Genomic DNA, 24,100 nt, shown 5'->3' with positions numbered 1-24,100 from the left:
GAAAGAGACCTGTATGTGCAAAAATGTATGTGTCAGCCCTTTTTGTAGCGGCAAGAAATTGGAAACTGAGTGGATGCCCATCAGTTGGAGAATGTTGTGGAATATTATTGTTCCATAAGAAACATCAGCAGGATGTTTCAGAGAGGCCTGGAGGGACTTACACGAACTGATGCTAAATAAAGTGAGTAGAACCAGGAGAACATTAAACATGGCAACAGCAACATGATATAATGATCAGTTCTGATGGATGTGGTTCTTCAACAAAGAAGTGATTCAGGCCAATTCTAATAGACTTGTGATGGAGAGAGCCATCTGCACCCAGAGAGAGGACTGTGGGAACTGAGTGTGGACCACAACATAGCATTCTTACTCTCTCTGTTGTTTGCTTGCATTTTGTTTTCTTTCTCATTTAAAAATTTTTTGATCTGATTTTTCTTGTGCAGCAAGATAAATATGAAAATAAATACAGAAGAATTGAACATGTTTAACAAATATTGGATTATTTGCTGTCTAGGAGGAGGAGATGGGGGAAAAGGAGGGAAAAATTAGGTACACAAAGTTTTTGCAAGGGTGAATGTTGAAAATTAGCATTTGTTTTGAAAATTAAAAAAAAAAACTTTGATTAAAAAAAAAAAAAAGAACCCGCATAATCTTTTCAAGGTTCACTTTTGAAGCCATCCCAAGAATCCAGTTGGACTCTTCCTGACCCCATTTGGGATGGCAACCATATTAGAGTGGTTTGCCATTTCCTTCTCCAGATCATTTTACAAATAAGGAAACTGAGGCAAACAGGCTCTCACAGCTACTAGCCGTCTGTGGACAGATCTGAACTCCGTCCACTGTGCCTCCGCTGTGTGCCCTAATCTCCATCTTTAGGAACCAGGGGAAGCTGGCTGAGGTTCAAGCTAGGAAGAGCAGACTGGCTGCAAGAACCGCAAGCTCCTTGCATGGTTTACTTAGATCTTTCACCAAATGCCTTTGCCGGCTGGAGGAGACTTGTTTCCCCTTCCGAGCGTACCTCCGTGGGGGACCACGGTGGTGACTGATGCAGACACAAAGGGGATCTAGCACCTGGCTGTAGCTTTCTGGGAGGGCTCGTGAGGGGGAGGGCGTATGGAGTATGTCATTTAGCTTTGGTACCTCCCCTCTGCGTGACCGCATGTGTCAGTCTGCCTGTCATTGTTTCCTCATTCCATTCCCGTGATAGTCCCGGAGTCAGGGGCCTGTGGCGCGGCGTGGAAGCGCCCTCTCCCAGGCCCAGGGGGCCCGCGCTCTCGCGCGTGGGCCGAGCGCGTCCCCGGGGGCGGGGCCCCGCGACAGGGGTGGGGGGGTGGAAGTGGGAGGCGGGAGCGCGCACGCGGCTGTGTCACGGGGCGGAGCAGCGCGCGGCAGCCCCCGGACCCCGGCGTCCCCGGCTCCCAGCTCCTGGACCCTCCATCCCGCGGCGGCGGCGGCCAGGCCTCATGTACCGCGCGGTGTACCCCTTCCGCTCCACGGAGCCCAACTCGCTGCCCTTCGGCGAGGGGGAGACCTTCCTGATCCTGGAACACAGCAGCCCGCACTGGTGGCTGGCGACCCGGACCCAGAGCGGGGAGACCGGCTACGTGCCGCCGGCCTACCTGCGGCGCCTGCAGGTCAGAGCTACCCCCCGGCGCCCGCCGGCCCTGCCCTTGACCCAGGCTCGCTCCGGGCCGCCCCCCGCCCCCGGCCCTGCCCCGCTCCCGCCGCGGGCCGTCGGTCCTGTCGCGTCCCCTGTCCCTCGCCGAACCTCGGCCTCCCGCGCCCCTTTCCCGGGCCGGGTCCTGGGCCTGCTTAGTCCTCGGCAGCCCCAGGACCGCGGCACCCATCCCGGCCTCATCGCCTGGGTTCTCTGGGCTGGCGTCTCTTCCCCTTTTCATCCTCCTCCTCAGAACAGCCCCGCCCCCTAAAAAGCCCGGACCACACGCCCTCGGGGACCCGCGGGCTTCTGTCCCTGGGCCCGACCTGAGCAGCCTTCCGAGGGCCCGGGGGCCGGACCGTGGAGGGAGGGGCCCCAGGAGAGCAGGGGAGGGCCCGGCGTCCGGATCTCCTGCCTCTGTCCTAGGTGCCTGAGCTCCGTGCCGGCGCTCGAGGGCTTCCTGGGATTGGGGAAGGGGGCGGAGGGACGTCTGGGTTCGGGGCCCAGCTGGTTCCCAAGCCTTACTTTACCCCTCCCAGCTCTTTTCTCCCTCCACGTTCTCCCCCAAATCCTCGGGAAGGTGACGGGGAGAGCCCCCACTCTCCTCCCCCAGCCTGGGGAGGTTTGCGAGTTGTGCTGGGCGTGCCCCGTATCTACCGCCAGCATCGACTTATTCCCAAACCCGCTTTCCGGACAGAAATAACCCCTTACACTTGGAGAAATGGCAGCTGGCCGTGCACTCCAGCCTCTGAGCGGCGGGCCTTTGTCCGCGGGGAGACGGCTCTGACTGGGAGCCGCAGCCTCGAGGAGCCCCATGTCAGGAAGATGACTTGGAAGCCTGGGCCTTGGGGCTTCAAGCCCTAGCGAGCGTGGGTGGGAAGAAGTAGATGAAGGCTATGTGTGTAATCCGGGCAGGCTCCCTGGAAGAACTTGGGTATTTGTCCCCTGAGACCGGGAGGGAATGGGTAGACTGCCCTGGTAGAGAGAGGTTTGGCATCCTGTCTGACTTTTCTTCATAAGGGGGCTGGGGGTCACCTCTGGCTCTGACCCCTCCTGCCGCTCTATGAGTGGTGAGGGTCTCCTGGCTGACGGTATGCCTTGGGGTGTATCGCAGGCCATCTCTGGGCCTTGGTTTCCCATTTTGTAAAAAGAAAGACTCAGATAATGGCTCAGGTCCTTCCAGTTGTAACACCTTATATATATAGCCGGGGAATATGGCTGTCAGTGACTACGTAGAAAGGCCCTGTGGTGAGTGACAGCATTTGTGAGACCATGCTTGTGTCTGAATGTGGCTTTGCATGTTCCTGAGCAGCTCTGTCAAAGGAATGTCACGCAGCAGCCTCTCCCTGATCTGGGATTTGGAGCCCTGATGTTTGTCTGTCTGGGTCTTGGTCCGAGGGTCCATTTGGCGCCATCTGAGTAAAACGGGGGTGGGTGGAGAAGGTCAGGATATTCTTAGAGAGCTCAGGAAACCTGAGCTGAAGGGAAAGGAAGGGTGAAGTTGAGTGAGAAGGTCCAGATTCTAAGACCCTGGCTTTTGGGCTTCCTCCTTCGTGTCACCACCAGTGCAGGGCAGAGGTCCGGGACACCCCACCACTTGTTTTCCCATCCCCTCCTCTTCCTTCCTCTCTATCTCTCAGTCTCTGTGTCTCTTCCTCTTAGGGTCTTGTCAGCCATGAATTTAAGATGAGATTGTGAGCTTGGCCTTTAGGGGGAGTGGGTAAAGGAAGAATGAAAACCAGGAATCGACTTTTTGTTAACATCCCTTAATTTAAGGATGTGTGGAAGAAGGGTTTGATCATCAGTGGGGAGAGTGTTATGAGAAGCTGTGGGGGTTAGAAGTGGAATATAAGTGGCTTGGGATGCCCAGTGATGTCAAAAGGGTAATAGGGAGCAGTATTACTGGGAAGGCTTCTTTTCCCCAGGGGTTCTCTTTTTTCCTGTTGGCAGGGGGTCCTGGGGGGCTTTTTAGGAGGGCTTCAGCCAGTTCATTGCTCTGGGTGTGGCAGCAAACAGGATTTCTGGATGCTTCTTTCTGACTTTGGTTGTGGCGTTCTGTACTTCTGCAGGTCTGACGCGAGCTGTCGCATTCAGTGCTCTGATCTGTGGCATTTTAATAATCATGATGATGATAAAATGCTCTATAAATGTGATTTAACGTTAGCACAGCATTTTCTTCCCAACAATCCTAGACTCATGGATGTGCTTAAGACTCCAGGCTCTGCGCTGTGAGCCTGCTCTGTCCTGGTTCTGGAAAATAGGCAGGACTCAGCATCATTTGCTGTCCCTGGCTTTTCCCGTGCTGGCCTTGCCCCGCCTGTGCCAGCCTTGGCTCTCTGGATTCTTCCAAGCTGGGTCATCCACTGGACTCCATTATCCCCAGCCTTTAGTCAGGACCTGTTTGGCAGGGCCGTTCCTCTGTGCTCAGTGTGGCCAGGGTGAGACCGCAGTAACCTTTATAAGGCAGCTTCCCTGGGAGGAGTGTGAAGTGGTAGAAAAAGCCCCAGACACGGGAGAAAGGAGCAATCAGGCTCTGCCAGTTACTAATGGAGTGACTTTACCCAATTGCTTCTGTTCTCTGGGCCTGTTTTTTCATCTGTAAAATGATGGAGATGAGACCATGTAGCTCAAATGCTCTCTGAGGTCCTTTCTCCTCGAAATCTTGTAATCCCACGAGGAAGTGCCAAGATAATGAAGCATAAATGCAAGTCCAAAGGTGACTAGACTGCCAGACCCAGGAGGGGCCTTTGTCCTATTTCCTGCCAGCTCCTGGTCCCAGCCTCCTCGAAGCCTTGCTTCAGCTTTGTCTGGCTGAAGGCCTTCCTAGAGCTGCTTTTGAGGGTGGCCACAGTGTTGGGGCACTGGGAAGGGGGGGGGGCAAGAAATGGAGTACCTGTAGCTATCCTTCTCTGGCTCAATACTGCTCTGAGTTCTAATTCTACCGCCACTGGTATTCTCTGGTTCTTCCTGAATGATGAAGGCCCATATATATCTGGCTTACAGAGACTTCTTTCCTGCGCTTTAGACTATCTTTTGACTTTAAAGTCACTTTCACCTCCTTGGAGATTTCAGTGATTATGGCTCCTTCTAGAATTCTAAAAGGATTGTCCTTTTATCTTGCTGGGCCAGTTTATCTGATATGTATTTATTAACTTGTAGTGGAAGGATAATTGGGTTTAGGAGCAAGAACTGGGAGGAATCTCACACTTCACCTGTGAACAGGAAATCCCTGATAATATTCCTGACTAGCAGTCATCTCACTTCTACTTGAAGACTTTCCGAAATGAAGCAGCCACTATTTCCTAAGGGAACCCTTCTCACTTCTAAAAAGCTCTTTGACATTTTTTTAATAATAGCTTTTTATCTTCAAAATATATGCAAAAATAATTTTCAACATTCACCCTTGCAAAGCCTTGTGTTCTAAATTTTTCCCTCCCTTCCCTCTCCTTCCTCCCCTAGACAGCAATTCTTCTATACATAGTTCCACAATTATCATATTGCACAAGAAAAATCAGATTAAAAAGGAAAAAAAAAAGAGAAAAAAATGAGCAAACAAACAACAACAAAAAAGGTGAAAATACTATGTTGTGATCCACCTTGAGTTCCCACAGTCTTTTCCCTAATGCAGCTGGCTCTCTCCATTACATCTATTAGAATTGGCCTGAATCACTTCATTGTTGAATCCATCAGAGTTGATGATCACATAATCTTCTTGTTGTTGTGTACAATGTTTAAAGAGCTCTTTTAGCAAGTTTTTCTTTATCGTGGACCTCTATAGAGACTTTTCTACCCATTGCTTATAGCTCTGTTTTCTGAGACTAACTAGAAGAAATTGAATTCTTCTCTGACAGCCCTTCTGATATTTGACAACAGCTATCCCATCCTCTCTAAGGCTTCTTTTTCTAGGCTAAACATCTCCATTTCCATCAGTTGAACTAGAAGGCCCAAATTTGAGTTCTGGCTCTGTTCACATAGTAAGTGCATTCTTTGCTTCAGGTTTCTCATCTGTAAAATGAGGATAATTCTGGCTTAATGCAGGGTAGCTGGGAGGAAAATACTTTTGTAAAGCATTCTAGAAGTGGGAATTGTTACTGCCCTAAAGAATTTTCTCTTTGGTGGTTCTAGGCTCACCTCTGCTCCATCTGTTTCCTTAAGGAGCTTATTTTGGCTTATTTAAAAATCTATTTTAAAAATGTTTTATTTGTGGAAATATGTTTAGAAGAATTACACGTTTAACCTATATTGGATGCTTGATGTGTAGGGAAGGGGGGAGGTGAGGCAGGAGGTAGGAAAAATATGGAACACAAGGTTTTGCAGGGGCAAATGTTGAAAACTATCTTTGCATATATTTTGAAAAATAAAAAGTTATTACAAAAGTAAATAAATAAAAATGTTTAGAGAAAAAAGAAAAGCCTAAGTATGATTGGATAATCAAAATTTTATCATCTATTAGTTCAGCATATATGCAGTTGAAGACTAGGACCAAATTTAAATGCATAATTCTCTTTTTTTTCTCTGAAATGCTTTGTATTATGAAAGCTGAGAACCAGTATCATATATGAAAAACTGGGGCATTATTACAAGTAATCTTTATCATCATTTTATCTGTTATAACTATAAGTGGCGTAATCACAATGCTGGTGGCTATCCAACAGCTAACTGCACAGATATGCTTGGAAAGAGAAAAAGACCTTGTTAAATAAAATTTTCCCCATAATATAATGCTCTCGTAGGCTAATTCTTGCTCTGATTTGTCACACATTCAGTTGATAAAGTTCATGTTCATTACCAAAAAAAGTTTTATTGATGCTTTAAAAATGGATTTTAAAAATCCAAATACTTGTTGGGTATCTTCCTTGTAACAAAATAATTACAATCAAGTCAACTTTGTTAATACATTGGTGGTGGCTAAAAATGTATATCATGAAGTACCATTCTGCTAAGAGGCTGGAAGCATTTTTCCCATGAGTCCTCTGATGTTATGATTGGACACTGTATCGATCTGAATTCTTCAGTCTGTCAGCATTGTTTTCCTTTGCATGATTTTTGCCACCCAATGAAACGTTCTCCCAGGTTTTCTTTCTTTGCATTAGTTCATATAAATCTTTCTTAGTTTTTATGAATTCTTCATATCTGTCATTTCTTATGGTGCAGTGCTGTTCCATGCTATGCTCCATCATTCATATCATCTCACCAATCCTTGTCCCCTTTTGTTTCAAAATTCTTGCCTTTCACTTCACTCTGAACTCCTCTCTTCCCCCCCAGAGTCTAGTCAGAGTGAAGGATAACTCTCAGAGTTAACTTGACAGTTCCTGAACCCCAACTCTGGACACTAAGGACCGCTTACTTTGCCAAATCCTCTTCAATGACTCCCATTTCCCCAATAACTACAGGTTGAAAACATTGAAGTTCATTTCTCATCAGGTACTATAACAGATGAATTCCATCAATAGCAGTAGGTTTAAATATATTGATAGACAGTTAGGACTAATAAGCAGGATTCCTAACTCCCAGACCAGGCTTCTTTATGCATAATGTTGTACTAACTCCATGAGTCCCTGATTATAGCTTTAGTCTGTGGCCTTGAATGTCATGGACATTTCTTCTAAATTAAAAATTTCTTCTGAAATTAAAAAATATTTTTAAAATCTGTTTTTAAGTCTACCTCTAAATAATGTGCTGTTCTAAGAGGTAGTAGTTCACCCCATTCTACCCATTTTGGAAGTCACACAGAATTCACTTCACACTTATTGGGTGGGTTGTAGTATGGATCTCTTTTTTTGTGTAGACTAGAATAGATGACCAATGAAAATCCCTTTCAAACTTCACATTTTGTGATTCCTTCAGGAATATCTGTGTTTCCAGGAGATTTGTACCATTGAGGATCTTCTTAGGGTCACTGGAAGGGGGAAGAATAAGGGACAAAAGGGAGAAGTCAGTGCTGGACCTTTTATGGAGCCAACTATTAATTTTGTAAAACAGAATGTGGAAGCTGGAAGGAATCTTAGACATCTTCCAGGCTGATAGCTTCATTTTATAGGGAAGGAAACCTGATAGCTGAAGAAGAGGAGAGCCTAAAGACAAATAATGCTCAGTAGCTCAGGTGGGAGTAGAACCCATGTTCATTTTGTTCTTTTCCCATTGCATGATGCTGCTTATTTTTTCAGAGTCATAGCCATCCTTTTTCACTATTCAGCATAGACTGTATGGAAGAGACCTCAGAATAGCACATCTCAGGCCTATGAGGCATTTTTAGTACACAGAACATGAAATACCAGAGCTGGAAGAGATCTTAGAATGTAGAATGCCTATATTTGGAAAGATAAAATTAAAAATCTAAGGATCTAGACTAGACAGTCTCTTCCAGCTCCTTTGTTTTTTCTCTTTATTGTAATTGGGCTTTTTCTTTGTTTTGTTTTGTTTTTACAACTTATTTTGAAATCTATCTCTGTCCCTTTCCTCACTTAATGAATCAATCATTGAGCAAAGATGTAAAAAAAAAAAAAAAAAAAAAAGGAGGAAGAAGAGGCTATTCAGCAAGACCAATCCTATAATTCATCAGCTGTGCCTAAGAGTAGATATGACATTCCAAAACTATTATCCCCCATATTCAAAAAGAAGGGGGGACAGTCATCCTTTCCCCTTTCTAGGACCAAAGAGCAGCTAGTAATGTACTGGATAGAGCACTAGGCTTGGAGTCAGGAAGATCTGAGTTCAAATCCAGCCTCACACACTTATTGGCTTTGTGACCTTATGAAAATCACTTAACTCTTCACTTGTAAAATGAGCTGAAGAAGGAAATTGCAAACCATTCCAGCTTCTTTGTCAAGAAAACCCCAAATGAGGTCCCAAAGAGTCATGTGACTGAAACTGAACAACAAATGGACCAAATTTGGTCATTGTAATTATATATAGAGCACTTTTTGTTCTTTCCATTCACATTGTTGTAGTATATATTATTTTCTTGGTTCTCCTAGCTTTTTTTTCATCAGTTCATAGAAGTCTTCCCAAAGTTTATCTGAAAATGTTGTGTTTTTTAAAAATATCAATCTAGAAATATTTATCAACATCTACTATATTTCAGTCACTGTTTAATTTTTTTTTGTTATTTCTGTGATAACACAGTAATAATTTCCTCACAGTTGGCTTAGCCATTTTCCAATGGATGTAGCCTCTTCACTTTCTAAATGATGAAATTGAGGTCCACAGAGCAGTGACTTGCCTAGTCAAGTAGAGTTAGTGCCCAAACCAAGACTCAAACCCAGGTCTCCTGCTCCCTTGCATTGGGTCCTCTCTGCTACTGCTTCTGGTGCTAGGCCCTAGTGGAATCAGGGGTCCACAGCTCAGCCCCTTTCAACAAGTCTAAAAATACACATTATTCCCAGGGCCTAGCTTTACTTCTTCTGTTTTCCCTCTCCAGGGTTTAGAGCAAGATGTCGTCATCCAGTCCATTGACCGAGCCATTGAAGCGGTGCACAATTCCGCCATGAGGAATGGGGGCAAGTACAACCTGGAGCAGCGGGATGTCCTGCAGTGAGTGGGGGCCAGCAGCACCGAGGAGGGAGGGAAGGAGGCCCTGTGGTGTCCACTTTCTTTTCCCTTCATTCACCTCTACTCCTTTCCCCCACCCCTCTTTTTTTGGGAGGGTAGTGAAGGGGGAGATTGGTTTTGGTTCAATTCTTTCCTGGGCTGAAAAGGTATAATTGGCCCTGGTGCTTTAATCAGCTGCATCTTTCTGGCTGGTTTGGCCCGCCTTAGCTAGCCCAGTAAGTCTTCTGATTGGTTTATCCACTGCCAATCAGAACTCCTGAGGTCAAACAATCCACCAGCCTCAGTCTCCCTCCTGTGGGGATCACAGGCTCACAGCACTCTCCTGGTATGTCCTTTGCTGTAGTTTTTTCAGAGCTGGGCGTCATTTATTAAATTTATACTGCCTTCAAGGATCCCACGAGGTGGGCAAAACACATGTTATTAGTCCCATTTACTGAGGAAATTGAAGCTTTCGGAGGGGAAATAACTTGGTCAAGGAGATACACAAACTACCAGCAGAGCCAGGGCTCAAATTCATGCCTTTTAACCTCAAAATGTGTTCTTTTTGCTAAGTCTCACTTCAATTCAAAAAACATTTATTAAATGCCTATTGTGTCCTAAAAAACTATGGAAAAGAGATCAAACAAAATGATTTGAGAAGGGAGAAGAATCAAGGGTAACTTTATGGAAGAGAGGTCCTTGGATCCCTGAGCCTTGAAGGAATAAAAGAATTTCGCAGGCAGAAAGGAGGCAGTGTGCACTTCAGTCTTCTTGTTGTTTGTCCTTTGTTCTCCAATAAGACCCTGGAATCAGGGAGGGATGCCCTGACATGCAAGTGAGTTGGATTGAAGTGAGGGAGGGCTGGGCAAAGGCTCCACTTTCCCCTCCAGAGTCATCTGGGTTCAGTGGCCAGAGAGAGATCAGGACTGGAGATGGCCCTGGATATAGTGGGAGATCTTGGACCTTTTTAATCTAAGGTCTTCAACAAGTCCCAGTTTGACTGAGGGCTGCACGCATTCAGTGATTAAGGCTAAGTAGCAATTGAGGCAAAGACTCTCCTTCCCCCTCATGAATAAATAAACAAATGAATGAATGAATAAGTAAATAAATAAAAGAATGACTGAATGAATGAATCTGAGAGGGGAAGACTCTCAGGGTTTCTGGCCAACTCAGAAATGACTGCTATTAACATTCAATCTGAGTCAGTCAGGACTCAGGGGAAGGGAGGGCGCAGAAGAAGGAAGGGCGAGGTCAGAAAATATCTAAGTTTGATATAAAGGAGATATTAATTTAAAGGGAAGATGTATGAAAAAAGACTGGAAATAGGAAATGGTTTAGAGCAAAGCTTCTTAGTCATGACCCATATGGGGTCATGAAATATGATTTATTATTAGTAAATGTTTGGTTTGTATTCCTATTTTATATACCCATGTAACCGGAGTTGCATAAAAATTTCTTAGGTGAAAAAGGGTCAGAATGAAAAAAGTTTTAAGACACCCTGGTTTAGAGAAGGGTGTTGAAGATTTGTTTTATATACAGTGGAAAGACCCTGAAATTATTTGAGCAAATACTGTGATACTGTGTTTTAGGAAGAATTTTGGCAGTTATGGGAAGAATGGGTTGAGGCTGGAAGAGCTTCAAAGCCAGAGGCAAGTTAAGAAGCCATTACAGCTATAATGATAATGCATCTAGAAAATGCTCCCTTGTCTCCTCTGTGTCCCTGCCCCCAGACTCTGGGTTTCTTCCAAGTTTTAACTCAAGCACCACTTTTCTTCTATATGATGCATTCCAGTTCCCTCCAGCTTTAGAGTCCTTCTTCCTGAACCTGCCTACATTACACATATATATTTCATATATATCTATATACATATCTATATAATATATTTCATATATGTTACAATACACATTTTATATATTTCATATATATTGATATACATTTCCCACTATTACATCTTCCACAAGAGAATTAAGTTCCATGAAGTCAGGGACTGTTTTACTTTGTGTCTACAAAGTAGACACATGGTATGGATGCTTAAGAAATGTCTGTTGATTAATTGATGCAAGCAGGAAATAACAATGTAGGAGCAGAGAAGAACTAGGTGCAGGAAGTATTGTGGAGGTTTATAAGAGAGGTCAGGAGGCACATGGGCTCAAACAGGAGTCATGGAATTGTCTTTGTCCCTCTGTAAACCCCTCACCAAAGACTCTACATGTGGATAGGGGCTAGCCAGCCTGACCTGTCTGGGTCATGTCACGTTCCCCAGAGGTTGGTGCAAGGCCTGGAAGAGGTGGGGGGCATGGCAGCAGCAGCAACATGGTGCCCTGGAAAAGGCACCAGTTTTGGAGTTCACATCCTAGATTCCTTCATTTTGATCCACAAGTGTTCATTATGCACCTACTAGATACTCAAGGTTCTGTGCTTAGGGATACAATGACAAAAGCAAATCCTGACTTTGAAGAAGTCCCAGGTACATAAAATGTACACAAGTATATATATTTGCAATAAATACAGAATAGTTTCAGGATGGAGACAAGGTCAGTAAGTGAGGGGATCTTGGGAAGCCTTAAAGGTAACTAGGGATTCTGAGAAGAAGAGAGGGGAAGAAGAAAGCGGATTTGGGGGGTGGGAGCCAACTTGTGCAAGGAGATAGAGCTGAAAGATGAAATGTCTTTTATGGTGAATAGCTGGGAGGCCAGTTGGACTCAAATGGAGAATTTGTGTAATAGGAAAAATTATTAGTTAAAAACTAAAAAAAAATAACTAAAAGTTATAGGACCTTGAGCAGATCTGTCTTCCCCTGCATCAGCCTTTATATATTCTTATCTGTTTTGTTTTGTTTTTTTAATTATGGGATCGATTTAGATGACAGCTAATGTCCCTTCCAGTGCTAAATTCTAGGATCCTGTGACCCCCAACCATGCAGGATTTGATGGGCTGAGTTAGGGGCATGCAATAGCATAGACCTTACATAATATGAATATAATGGAATATTGTTATTCTATAAGAAATAATCGTTAGACTGATTTCAGAAAAGCCTGAAGAGACTTATATGAATTGAGGCTAAGTGAAGTGAGTAGAACCAAACAACAACACAACAACAAGAAGATTATATGATGATCAACTGTTATGGACTTGGTTCTTTGCAACAATGAGCCAATTCCAATAGACTTGAGATGGAGAGAACCATCTGCACCCAGAGAGAAAACTCTGGAGACTGAATGTGGATCATAACATAATATTTTCACCTTTTTTGTTGTTGTTTGCTTGCTTGGTTATTTTCTCATTTTTCCCTTTTTGATCTGATTTTTCTTGTGCAGCATGACAAATGTGGAAATATGTTTAGAGGAATTGCACATATTTAACCAATGTTGGAGTATTTATTGTTTGAAGGAAGGGAGAAAAATTTGGAATCCGAATTTGCAAGGGTGAATATTGGAAACTATCTTTGCATGTATTTTGAAAATAAAAAGCTATTATTATATAAGACCTTATATAGCTGTGGTGGAATGGAAACCCCATGATATATTAGAAAAAACTCCTACCTTGACATCAGAAGAAGCTTCAGGGCTTAATAGCTCTGTCACCTAGTAAGTCACTTTCTTACCTGGGGCTTCAGTTTCTTTTTCAACAAAATGGGGATAGCTCCTACAGTATGTATTTCTAAAAGTCGGTATGAGGGAGGTTGTTTGTTAATGTTAGAAAAACAGGAACTACTGTTAATGGTCAAAAAAAAAAAAAAAGTGCATCCATCTCGTATACCTTAGTTTCTTCATATGTAAAATGAAGATTGAACTAAGATTCTTTCTAATTTTTTTCCTAGCTCTTAAGTCATATGATATATAAACTCAGCATGATCTGTTAGATTAAGTTAGAGTTAGAATCCTGATTCTTTCTTTAATAGCTTTTGTAATCTTATATAGCCAGTTATTTAAATCAGCTGATTTCCTGATCTATAATTAGGATAGAGAGTAGACCTAGAATTTCATTGGTATAGGGAATTCCTGGTGAGGAAATTCCCTTTAGTAATGCAGCTTGGTGCCTTCTCTGCCACTGATTGGTGGAGAGTTGCCCCCCTCACTGGTGAAAATAGTATGCTTTAATTCACATTCAGTATCCATAGTTCTTTCTGGATGTGATTGGCATTTTCCATTCCATGTTTATTAGAATTGCCTTGAATCACTGCCTTGTTGGGAACAGCCAAGTCCATCACAGTTGATCATCACATAATCTTATTGTTATTGTGTACAATGTTCTCCTGGTTTTGCTCACTTCACTCAGCATCAGATCATACAGGTCTTTCCCGGTGTTTCTAGAATCTGCCTGCTCACTATTTTTTAATAGAACAATAATATTCCATTATATTCATATACCATAATTTATTCAGCTATTCCCTAACAGCCACTCAGTTTCCAGTTCCTTGCCATTACAAAAAGAACTGCTATGAACATTTTTGCACATATGGGTCCTTATCCCTTTTTTATTATCTCTTTGGGAAATTGACCCAGTAGTGGGACTGCTGGATCAAAAGGTATACAGAATTTTATAGGTCTGGGGGCATAGTTCCAGATTGTTCTCTAGAATGGTTGGATCACTTCACAACTCTACCAACAGTGCATTAGTTCCCAGTTTTCCCCACATCTCCTTCAATATTCATAATTAGCCATCCCCATCATCTTATTGGCAATTTGTTCTTACCATGGTTTGGAACATCTAGCTCCCTCCCTCTAGGTTCTTACAAAGACTGCCACAGAACCCCTAGATTGATTTGGGATTGATCTACAAGGACAATGAATTTATTAAAAAATTAAATTAAATTTTAAAATGGGTCCATTCTACAATTTTAGTCTCCCTCTCACCCAGTAAGGAATCTGCCATTTTGTACTTCATTCCTTGATCCTATAGTGAATCCTTCTCCCTTCCCTTGGTGTAGGGGCAGATCCCCAGGATAAATTTTTCCTAACACTTCAAAAATGGGAACCAAAGAGCTCACAGAAGTACATAAAGAGAAGCCTTAATAACAGCAAGATTATACAATGATAAATTCTGATGGATGTGGCTCTTTTCAACAATGAGATGATTCAGGCCTGTTCCAGTGGTTTTGTTTGTAATGAAGGGAGCCATCTGCAACAGATAGACTGTGGAGGACTGTGGAGACTGAGTGTGGATCATAACATAGCATTTTCACTTTTTTGTTGTTATTTGTTTGAATTTTGTTTTCTCTCTTTTTTTCTTTTTGATCTGATTTTTCTTATGCAGCATGATAAATGTGGAAAAAATGTTAGAGAATTGTACATGTTTAACATGTATTGGATTACTTGCCATCAAGGGGAAGGAATGGAGGGAGGGAGGGAAAAAATTTGGAACACAAGGTTTTGCAAGAGTGAATGTTGAAAATTATCTATTCGGGGCATCTAGGTGGCTCAGTGGATAGAGCACCAGCCTTGAATTCAGGAGGACCCGAGTTCAGATCTGGTCTCAGACACTTAACACTTCCTAGCTGTGTGACCCTGGGCAAGTCACTTAACCCCAGTCTCGGGGGAAAAAAAAAGAAAAGAAAATTATCTATGCATATGTTTTGAAAATAAAAAGCTGTAATAACAATAATAATAAAAGAAGCTTTAAATCACTGGGAGGTCATCAGCCTTCAGCTCATTGGCAGAACAAAGATAGCTGTCAGGTCCTGACCCTCATGAATCGTTAGTCCCTGAAACTAAATAATATCTTAGAACAAGGGCCCTTCCCCCACTGATGCAAATCCCAGCCCCTGTGTAACTTGATTGGTGCTCTTTGGACAAAGAAATGCATCACTCTGTAGCCATCCTGGTGCCAAACCTCTCTAAGTGTAGCAAAGTTGGGCCATGGTTGACAGATGCTCATTCCGTCATAGGTTCTGTACTGAAACCTGTGTGACTTGGTAGTACCCGCCAGAACTTATGCCTTCCCTCATCCTTAACCCCAAGCCATTTCTGAGCTATCAGGGAGGGACTTTAGTGGAAGATTAACAATAATATCATCCCTTCTTTTAAGGATAAGCTAAAGTTTGTAAATAACTCTCTTTTGAGGTAGAGAGTATGTGTATCATTATCCCAGTTTTCCAAAGATGGAAGCAGGCTCAGAGATTGAATAATTTGCTCAAGGTCATGCAGCCAATGAATGCAAAACTGAGGTCAAACTTCATGTTCTCAGATTCTAAATCCAAGACTTTCTTGAGCATATCATAGTACCTTAAAGGCAGAGCAACATTTATATTCCTTTACACATAAAGGTATAATGTGAAAAGATTTCACTTCATCTCATTTCTTTTCTCTTCAGCCAACCGTAATACTTGAGTATGGAGCTTCTCAAAATCTAAAGCCTGGATACCAGGTATCTACACTTTCCTCTCCCTGCAGGAAGCTGATCCATCACAGGAAGGAAACATTGTTCCGCAAAAATCATGCAACCCCGAGCCCGATGACCATGACTTCTTCATCAAGTGACCACCACCTGGACACTGCTACCACTAGACAGTCCAATGGGGTCTGCAGGACCAGCTATGAGAGGCAGCATAGCCTGCCCAGCTCTGAGTTCCTGGGAGATAGTGCTTCCTACCAGGTATTGGGGAGTGGGTCAATAAAGATGACGTGTTAATCTGCAGATCCTGTAAGTTTAGCTAGAGCAAGACCTGGGATACACAACACCAATGATGTCTGTTTGTGGATGAATTGTAGAGGAGCTATAATTTGGGTGGGAAAAATCATATTTTTACTTTCACTACTCTCCCTTAAATGTAAAATTATCTTCATTGATTTAAAAACCTTTTTTCTTGAAAGGGGATCCTTAGTTCTCCACCAGACTGCCAAAGAGTGTCCATAACACAAAAAAGGTTAGGAGCCTTTGAGTTAAAGGGTTTAGGCTGTTCAGTCCCCAATTGGCAAGGATCTAATTAAAAACTGCAGACATGGAAAGCTTAGGATCTATCACCAGCAAGATTCTAGACTAGATCATTTGTAAGCTCTTTGAAAAGGGAGTGGGATCACTAGCAGCTGGCAAGAGTTCATCAAGGACAGGTCGTGCCAGACTAGCCTGCTGTTCTCTTTTGCCAGGATTCCAACTAATGAGCCTGATCACACATAGGCCTATATTTCAGCAAGGCCTTGATAGTCTCTTATATGCCCTTGTGGACAAGATGGAGAGATAATGATCAAGCTCAGTGTATTTGAAACTGGTAGAATGGCTGGAAGCAAGGACTAGGGCATTGTCGATGTCAGCCAGATGTGTCTTTGGTAAATGCTTTAGATTTGGATAAAAGTGGGGATGGCAGATTTCCAGATTACTTGGGAAAAATAGAACTCCAGCTGGATGACAAAATCAGACTCCGAAAAGACCTCAGCAGGCTAGAACAATGGAGTGAAGCTAATAAAATGAAATATAACAGGAACAAAGATCAGCTGTACTAGGGTAGGGAAGGAGGTGAGGCAAGAGGCAACCAGATAACTAGACCTGGACTAACAAGTTACTATTTGCCTCAGCTTTCTCAACTAGAAAATGGAGGTAATAATAGCAACTATCTCTCTGAGTTGTTCAAATGAGTGTAGTTCCTGGCACATAGTAGGTGCTATGCAGATGCTTGTTATTATTATTTTTATTAGTCTATAAAAAAGATGAGGAGAATTTAATGGCCTGTAAATTTCCAGTGAGTCATTTGTGTGTTATAAGAGCCCAGAAGGCTGATATGGTCTTGAGCTTCATTAAGAGAGTGCCCAGGGGCAGCTAGGTGGCATAGTGGATAGAGCACCAGCCCTGAATTCAGGAGGACCTGAGTTCAAATCTTATCTCAGACACTTAACACTTCCTAGTTGTGTGACCCTGGGCAAGTTACTTAACCCCAGCCTCAAAAAAAAAAAAAAAAAAAAAAAAAGAGAGAGAGCGCCCAGACCGAGGGAAACTGTATTTTCCTTATTTGAGAGTCGATTCAGATTTTGAAGGGGTGTCAGAAACTTGTGGCTTGTCTAGGGGAGGTAACCAGGGTAGGAAAGGATTTTCTGCTGTGTGGGGATCATTTGAAGGAACCAAGCTGAGAAGATGTAGTGGAGAAAATGAAAAGGTTTGAAGGTTACTGCGTGTAAGGGGCATTAAACGATTTCTGATTAACTCAAGAAAGTAAAGGTAGGAGCGATAGGAGTCATCACAGGAGGCACATGAATTAGAGTGGAGGGGATAGTGGAGCGGAGAGGAAGCTGTCATCCCGAGTTAGGAAGACCTAAGTACAAGTCTTACCCTGAACAAGAGCCTGTCAGTGCCTCAGGTAACTCAGACTATAAGTTGTAAGGCAGAATTGTCCTGGGAGAGTACATTTCCACATTGGGTGTTCCCTATACTGGTGATATCATTGATCTGGAGAAAAAGAAAGACAACCGAAGACAGAACCCAGAGATCTTTTTTCATTCATCACATTCAGCAATGTGATGGGCTGAATAATGAAGGAACAACTTCCCTGTGTTGGAAGTATTCAAGCAAAGGCTGAATGATCATCTATAAAGGGTTTTGGAGGAAGAAGGCCTGTCCTGTTTGGGAGGCTGGACTCCCAGCTCTGAGATTTTAGGATTCTGTGCTTACTGAGGCCCAAATGAGGAGTTGTAGTGGCAATGGGAACCATATTGGGGCTAGCATTGGTCATCAAGGCAGAGCTGGAAAGGAGAGGGCTCTGGGGATCTTCTGGACCCTTTTTTTTAAAGGTTGGGCTGAGCAGCTTTGGAAGGCTGCTGCTCCAGACTTACTCTTCTTCCTACAGGTCCCTCCACATCCTCGTCGTGTGGCCTCCATCACGCCTCCCCCACCAGGGAAACGGCGGCCCATTCCAGTGGGCTCTGTGAGAGGTAAAGGGGCTTTTGGGCAGGTTGAGTGGGGTGCTGGAAAAGGACAGTGAGAGAGGCAAGACAACTCAGGGCCTCCTTATTGGGCCCTCCTGGGGGGGGGGGGGAGTTAGCCCCTTAGACTCTGCCTGGGACCACTGGGCTGGCTCTGAGGGTTAGAAACAGGAATTATTTTATCCTTTGCCCCAATTCTGGACCAGAATGCCCTGATCTAGACACAGTAAGCCATGTCTTGAGATCACTGGTTTGGATTGGGGTAGAGTTGGGGGAGGGGGTTGGGAGTTGACAGCTGCCATATGTGCATGTGTGGAGGGGCTGATATCCTCCGGGCAGCATAATAGAAAAACAATTGATCTTGGAATTCAGAAATGTAGATTAAAATCCTGTATCATCTAGGACAAGTCATCTTCTATCCCTAGCTTCAGTTTTCTTATTCACAAAATGAATACTAACTACTCCACAGGGTTGTGGTAAGTAAAATAGCTCGTCAGTTTTAAAGTTTTAATGTGAGATGTTGCTATTCATAATAATTGTCTTATTTTCCTGTTATCTCCCTGCTGTCAGCCAGGTGCCTGTATGCTTTCGGCATATGTGACTGAGCTTGGGCCAGCGCAATCCTTCTGTGATTGACATTCCCCTGGGGCAGCTGCTGCCCTAGTACTCCCCCTTAGACACCCCCCATCCATCTCCCTGTCCCAAGCTGTGAAAAGAAGAAGGGAAAATGATGACAGAGACAGAGAGAGAAAATCAGAAGAGTAAGAGAGAAGGGAAGATAATAATGAGTCAACTACATATGGTGCTTTGACGTTTGCAGATTGCTTTACAGAGAGAGCTCTTGAGCTCAGAAGCTTTGGAGCCAGGTGGAAGAGCAGACAGCTAGGGGAGAAAGGAGATGGAAGACTGGCGGTGGGTGGGAATTTGAAGGGTCAGGGTTTCTGTCCTCTTTCTGTAGGGAGTCCAGATGCTCGTCCAGATGCTCCAGCTCGGGGCAGCTCCCTGTCCAGCAACTCCTCAGTCAGTACCACCTCCCTGGACACACTGTACCCGGGACCCAGCACTGTGGATCCAGGACCCCCCACGGCTGCCTCAAGCCCTAGCCACACACCTCCTCCTATTCCGAGCCGAAGCAGCACTCGGGGTGCTGCTCCCCAACCCCCCACCCCACAGACCCAGAGCGCCTCTCCAGAGCCCCCCAGGACCATGGAGGGCCTTCCTAAGAAGGAGGAGCAGGAGGAAGTACCTATAACAACCCCGGACCCAGCTTCAGCCCCAGCTCCAACTGCAGCTCCTGAGCTGAAGGCCATTAGCACCCTAACTCTAGAGGAGCCAATAAAGAAGGAAGAGGATCCTGTGGTCTCAGGGACTGTGCCTTCCTCAATTGGTGCAGAACTGATGGAACTGGTCCGAAGAAATACCAGCCTAAGCCATGACCTGTGTCGCGTGGCCATTGGGGTTGTTGTTGGACATATCCAGAGCTCGGTCCCGGCCGTTGCAGGTGTCATGGAGCAGATCCTCATCTCCTTGGTGGAGAGCAAGGTACAGGGTGGAGGGTGGTAAGAGCAGAGATGGGTAACAGGATGGCAGCTCATCAACTGGGATTTATTTACCGGGCTCCCTACTTTGTGTCCAATCCAGAAGAAAAGGCAGAGAAGAATAAACAGGCTTAGATTTGACCCTCAGCAGGTGCTTAGTTTGGGGGGCAGAAGAGCAAGAACAGGTCTGGGTCCTGCTTCAGGGAGCTCTCAGGTGGGGCAAAATAAGAGCAGCAAACCAGAGCCCCAGCGCCGCGGTTGTCAGAGCCTGCGGACCCAGCTAGGCACAGTCCCCTTCCCAGCACAGCCATGCTCAGCCTGGGCAGCTAGGAGAAGGCCTATTTTCTGAGGGTCCATCCCTGAGAGAAATGAGTTAATCAGGGAGTGGGCGTGGTGAAGATGGATGCTGTTTTTATTCCTTCTTTTCCTGCTGCATAGAACTGCAGGTACCAGGAAGGGTTCTGGAGTCAAAGGTCAGTTTTATTTATTTGCTGAGGCCAGTTGGGGTTAAGTGACTTGCCTAATGTCACACGGCTGGAAAGTATTGTGTCTGAGGCTGGATTTGAACTCAGGTCCTCCTGACCAGGTTTAGTGCGCTATCCACTGTAACACCTAGCTGTCCCCAAAGGGGTCAAGCCAGGAAACTGAGGCTGTGGCTGGGGAGGGCCAGCGGAGACCTCACTTACTGACGTTCCTTTGTCTGGGTCCTGGGGGCGGGGCAGGACTTAAGCTCGGCCCTGCCCTCAGGCCAGGTGTGTCACGACCAGCACCGGCTGGAGGTGATTTTCGCTGATTTAGCCCGGCGCAAGGATGACGCCCAGCAGCGCAGCTGGGCGCTCTACGAAGATGAGAATGTCATCTGCTGCTACCTGGAGGAGCTGCTTCGGATCTTGGTGGGCAGCCGGGGAGCCAGAGGCGGGAGGGACCCAGGGAGGGATCGGGGCGGCGATCGGCCGGGCAGTGGGGAGCAGAGGCGGGAGGGGAAAGAAAGGGGAAGAGATCCAGGGATGGTGACGAAGGCTTACACACACTTCTAGAAAGATGCTTTTGTGGGATAGAGCTACTAGACCTCAAATCTTTGAGGCTTCATGCTTGAGCTTTCATGCTTCCTTCCCAGGAGTCTGCTTGAGCAGAATTCTATAACCTCTAATACGCAGTTTTCTTAGCAGAGAAATCTTGTCCTGGCAGGATCGCAGTTAGGGGCCGGGGGTGGGGTGGAGATGGACACTTAAAAAAAAATTCAAATCATCAGCATTTATTGTGTCTCACATGGGCCCAGCACACGCTAGATATTGGGGTTACAAAAAGGATGATCGCTGCCCTCCAGAATCTCATAGATGTTGATTAGGGAGACACAATAGATGCACAGATGAATATATATAAACTAAGTTAGCTGGGGGGGAGAGCATTAAAATGGGGGAGGGGAATGAGCAAAAGCCTCAAGCAGGGGTGGCGCCTGAGCGCTTCTAAGCGGTAGATATGAAGAGGGAGAGCCTTCTGGTTTCAGGGAGAAGTGAAGTGTTGTCCATGGGGGGACTAGCAGATAGCCTAGTTTTGCAGGAATGTAGAGCTTGTGAGGGGGAGGGATGGGAAAGTAGTCAGGAAAGCTAGGTGGCTGCCAGACTAAGAATGGCTTTAACTGACAGACTGAGAAGTCGGTGTTCTACTTTAGAGATGATCCATATGTAGCCAGGGAAGCGTCTGGTCAGCCCTGGGTGGAAAAATGAATCTGGAAGTTACTTGGTCAGAAAGGGGAAAAAAGGCTATTCAGTGGTCTGTGGGAAAGGTGATGAGGACTGGAAGTTAGCAATACTTAGTGATTCCCTGTGCCTTTTATATGATTTAAGGACTGGAAGGAACCTTAGAACGTAGGGTATCGAAGTTGGGAGGGATGCTGCTTTGCAGCCAAGCTGGGCCTCTTTCTAGCTCTTTGCCACACTCTCCATGCTGGCTTTCAGTTCCCCGTATTTGCTTAAGGCATCTTCCGTACTTGGACTATGTTCTGTCCACATTTCCACCTGTTTTAATTTTTCTCTCCCTCCAAAGACCAGCTCGGATGAACCTCTTCCATCCCCCTCAGCTGAAGTGATCTCTTTCCACAAATTATCTTAGAGAAGTTTATAAAACTCTTCTTTGCCCCTCACTTGTTCTCTACCTTATGCTATATTTAACCTGAACACATTTTGAATCCCATCAAAATATATGTGTCTTGGACACGAAGGGCTGGTTTTTTGTATTTTGTATCCTCGATGTAGAATGTTCTAAGTAGACTTGATTTATGTTTTTCAGATTAATCTGAATTCTGACTCGAAGACTTTTACTATGTTTGAGACTTGTTCCTAATAATAGATATCTGCCCTCAAGGAGTTCATAGTCTACTTGGGAGGAGTGAGGGAGTTAGTCCAGAGATCTGGGATGGCAATTCTTGCCAGAGCCCAGCCTAACAAGGTGAACTGAAATGGAGCAAAAAAAAAAAAAAAAAAAAAGATCTGAACAAAATGCCCTTTAAAAATGTGAAGGAGAGATCCCTTCCATTTGGAGGTGGAGCACCTGAGGGTCCCAGCAGATGTATTAGTGCATGTATCTCTGCCTGTGGTCAGAGGGTGAGGCGTCCCTCCATTGTCTTTTCCAGACAGATGCAGACCCAGAAGTTTGTAGGAAGATGTGCCAGAAGAATGAGTTTGAGTCGGTCCTGTCTCTGGTGGCCTATTATCAGATGGTACGGGCTGTAGGGTTGAGCTGCACAGATCTGGGAACAGAGGGAAGGTTGCTTGAGAAGGGTGGAGAGAGAGATCTTCTGGAGAGTGGAGAGTCTGACTTCTGCTTTCCCTCAATCCCAGGATTCAGAGGGGGTATTGTGGGCAGGTAGGGGATGGGCTGAGTGGACACTGGTCAGGACTGACCATTTCTTCCATCCTCAGGAGCACCGGGTTGCCCTCCGCCTGCTACTCCTGAAGTGTTTTGGGGCCATGTGTAGCCTCGATGCGGCTGTAATCTCTACGCTGGTCACGTCCATCTTGCCAATGGAGCTGGCTCGGGACATGCAGACAGACACACAGGGTGAGGACCAAGGGCCCTCGAGCCTTGGCCAGCCCTCAGGGCTCCTCCTTCTCCCCCTCTTAACGTACAGGACTTTTCCTGTGCTTTCTTTACCCTCCCCAGCCTCAGACCTGATTCCCTGGGAATAATCTAAGGCTTCCCTTGCCGCCTCCTCCAAGGTCAGCCTGGGCTCAGACTGAGTGAGAACATTTCACTCTCTTCCTCCCACAGACCACCAGAAGATGTGTTATTCAGCCTTGGTCCTGACCATGGTCTTCTCTATGGGGGAGCCGCTCCCTTATCACCACTATGGTAAGGCTGAGAGAAGGGGGACTGCCCTAGGCCAGATGACGCCTGGGACGTGGGGACTGGGCCTGCCTTGTTCAAGCAAGGTTTTTCTTCTGGCTTTTTCTGCTCCAGTCTGGTGGTTCCCTTGCCTGCATAGTACCTTGCAAAGTGTACTGGTTTTGGAGACTGAAGGTCTGAGTTCTAATCCTGGCCCAGCTGCCTCTTCCCTGTGATTTTAGACGAGTCATCTCACTTTTTCCAGCCTAGATTTCCTCATCTATGTAATAACAAGGTTAGACTAGATTGGAGGTTTTTAAACTGGCTGTGTGTCATGGGCAACTTAGCTGATAACAATTGAAGCATAATAAGATCACAAAAGAAGCCAATTATATTAAGTTTTCAAAATATTTGCAAAAAGGAAGTTCCCAGACATCTGGCAGGAAGATCTCTAGGACTCATGAACACTGAATCCCTAACTCTGTATCCCTATCCCAGACTCTCTTCCTTATCTGCCTACAGGAGGCCCTGCTAGCCTCGTCTTTCCAGGCTCCCAACTTTCCTAAGCTAAGGCCTGAGTCATTTGCCCGTGTTCATTTGAGGTGATATCTCCTGCTCCAAGGCCGTCTTTCCCTGTCATGCATGTAACATTCTGTGCTTCATAAATTTCTGTGCTGAGGGTAAAATTCAGTAAACATTTCTTCAAAATATCAGGTAATATTAAAAATGCCAGTTAGAATGATGGTGATGATGAAAATAATAGTCACAGTAATAATAGCTAACAGGAAGTAGCTAGATAGTGCAGTGGATAGAGCGTCAGGCTTGGAGTCAGGAAAATTTCATTCTCAAACAATTCCTGGATAAATTACTTAACTAAATCTCACTTTTCTCATTTATTAAATGGGATATTAATAGCTTCTTACTCAGAGTTGTGAAGATCACAGTGTCTCACAGAAATGCTATATAAGCATTATTATTATTGTGTAGCATTGTCATATATAATTTTTATATTATTATATAACATATTACTTTACATATCTCCTTTGATCATATTTGATCCTCACAGCAATCTTGCAAGGTAGGTACTGTTATCGTCCTATTTTGCAGTTGAGGAGACTAAGTGGTTGAGGAACTTGCTTGGAGTTGCCCAGCTAGTGAGCATCTGAGGCAGGTTCTGAATTTGGGTCTTCCTGACTCCAAG

General features: G+C 44.8%; 1 protein-coding gene across 1 annotated transcript in view; it reads left to right on the top strand.

Moving 5' to 3' along the window:
* Window positions 1-1,345: 1,345 nt before the first annotated feature.
* Window positions 1,346-24,100, top strand: part of NCKIPSD (NCK interacting protein with SH3 domain) — a 31,869-nt gene continuing 9,114 nt past the window's right edge. The window contains exons 1-9 of the mRNA XM_074283209.1: window positions 1,346-1,634; window positions 9,078-9,190; window positions 15,581-15,782; window positions 17,962-18,046; window positions 18,996-19,579; window positions 20,298-20,468; window positions 22,208-22,294; window positions 22,497-22,635; window positions 22,846-22,926. Coding sequence (XP_074139310.1) covers window positions 1,464-1,634; window positions 9,078-9,190; window positions 15,581-15,782; window positions 17,962-18,046; window positions 18,996-19,579; window positions 20,298-20,468; window positions 22,208-22,294; window positions 22,497-22,635; window positions 22,846-22,926 — 1,633 coding nt within the window. The 5' untranslated portion in view covers window positions 1,346-1,463. The remainder of the gene's footprint in view (window positions 1,635-9,077; window positions 9,191-15,580; window positions 15,783-17,961; window positions 18,047-18,995; window positions 19,580-20,297; window positions 20,469-22,207; window positions 22,295-22,496; window positions 22,636-22,845; window positions 22,927-24,100) is intronic.

The sequence above is a fragment of the Sminthopsis crassicaudata genome, chromosome 1 (assembly GCF_048593235.1).
Source record: "Sminthopsis crassicaudata isolate SCR6 chromosome 1, ASM4859323v1, whole genome shotgun sequence".
Lineage (NCBI taxonomy): Eukaryota > Metazoa > Chordata > Mammalia > Dasyuromorphia > Dasyuridae > Sminthopsis > Sminthopsis crassicaudata.
Note: the sequence above shows the minus strand (reverse complement) of the source record. Positions and strands in the feature narration are given on the sequence as shown.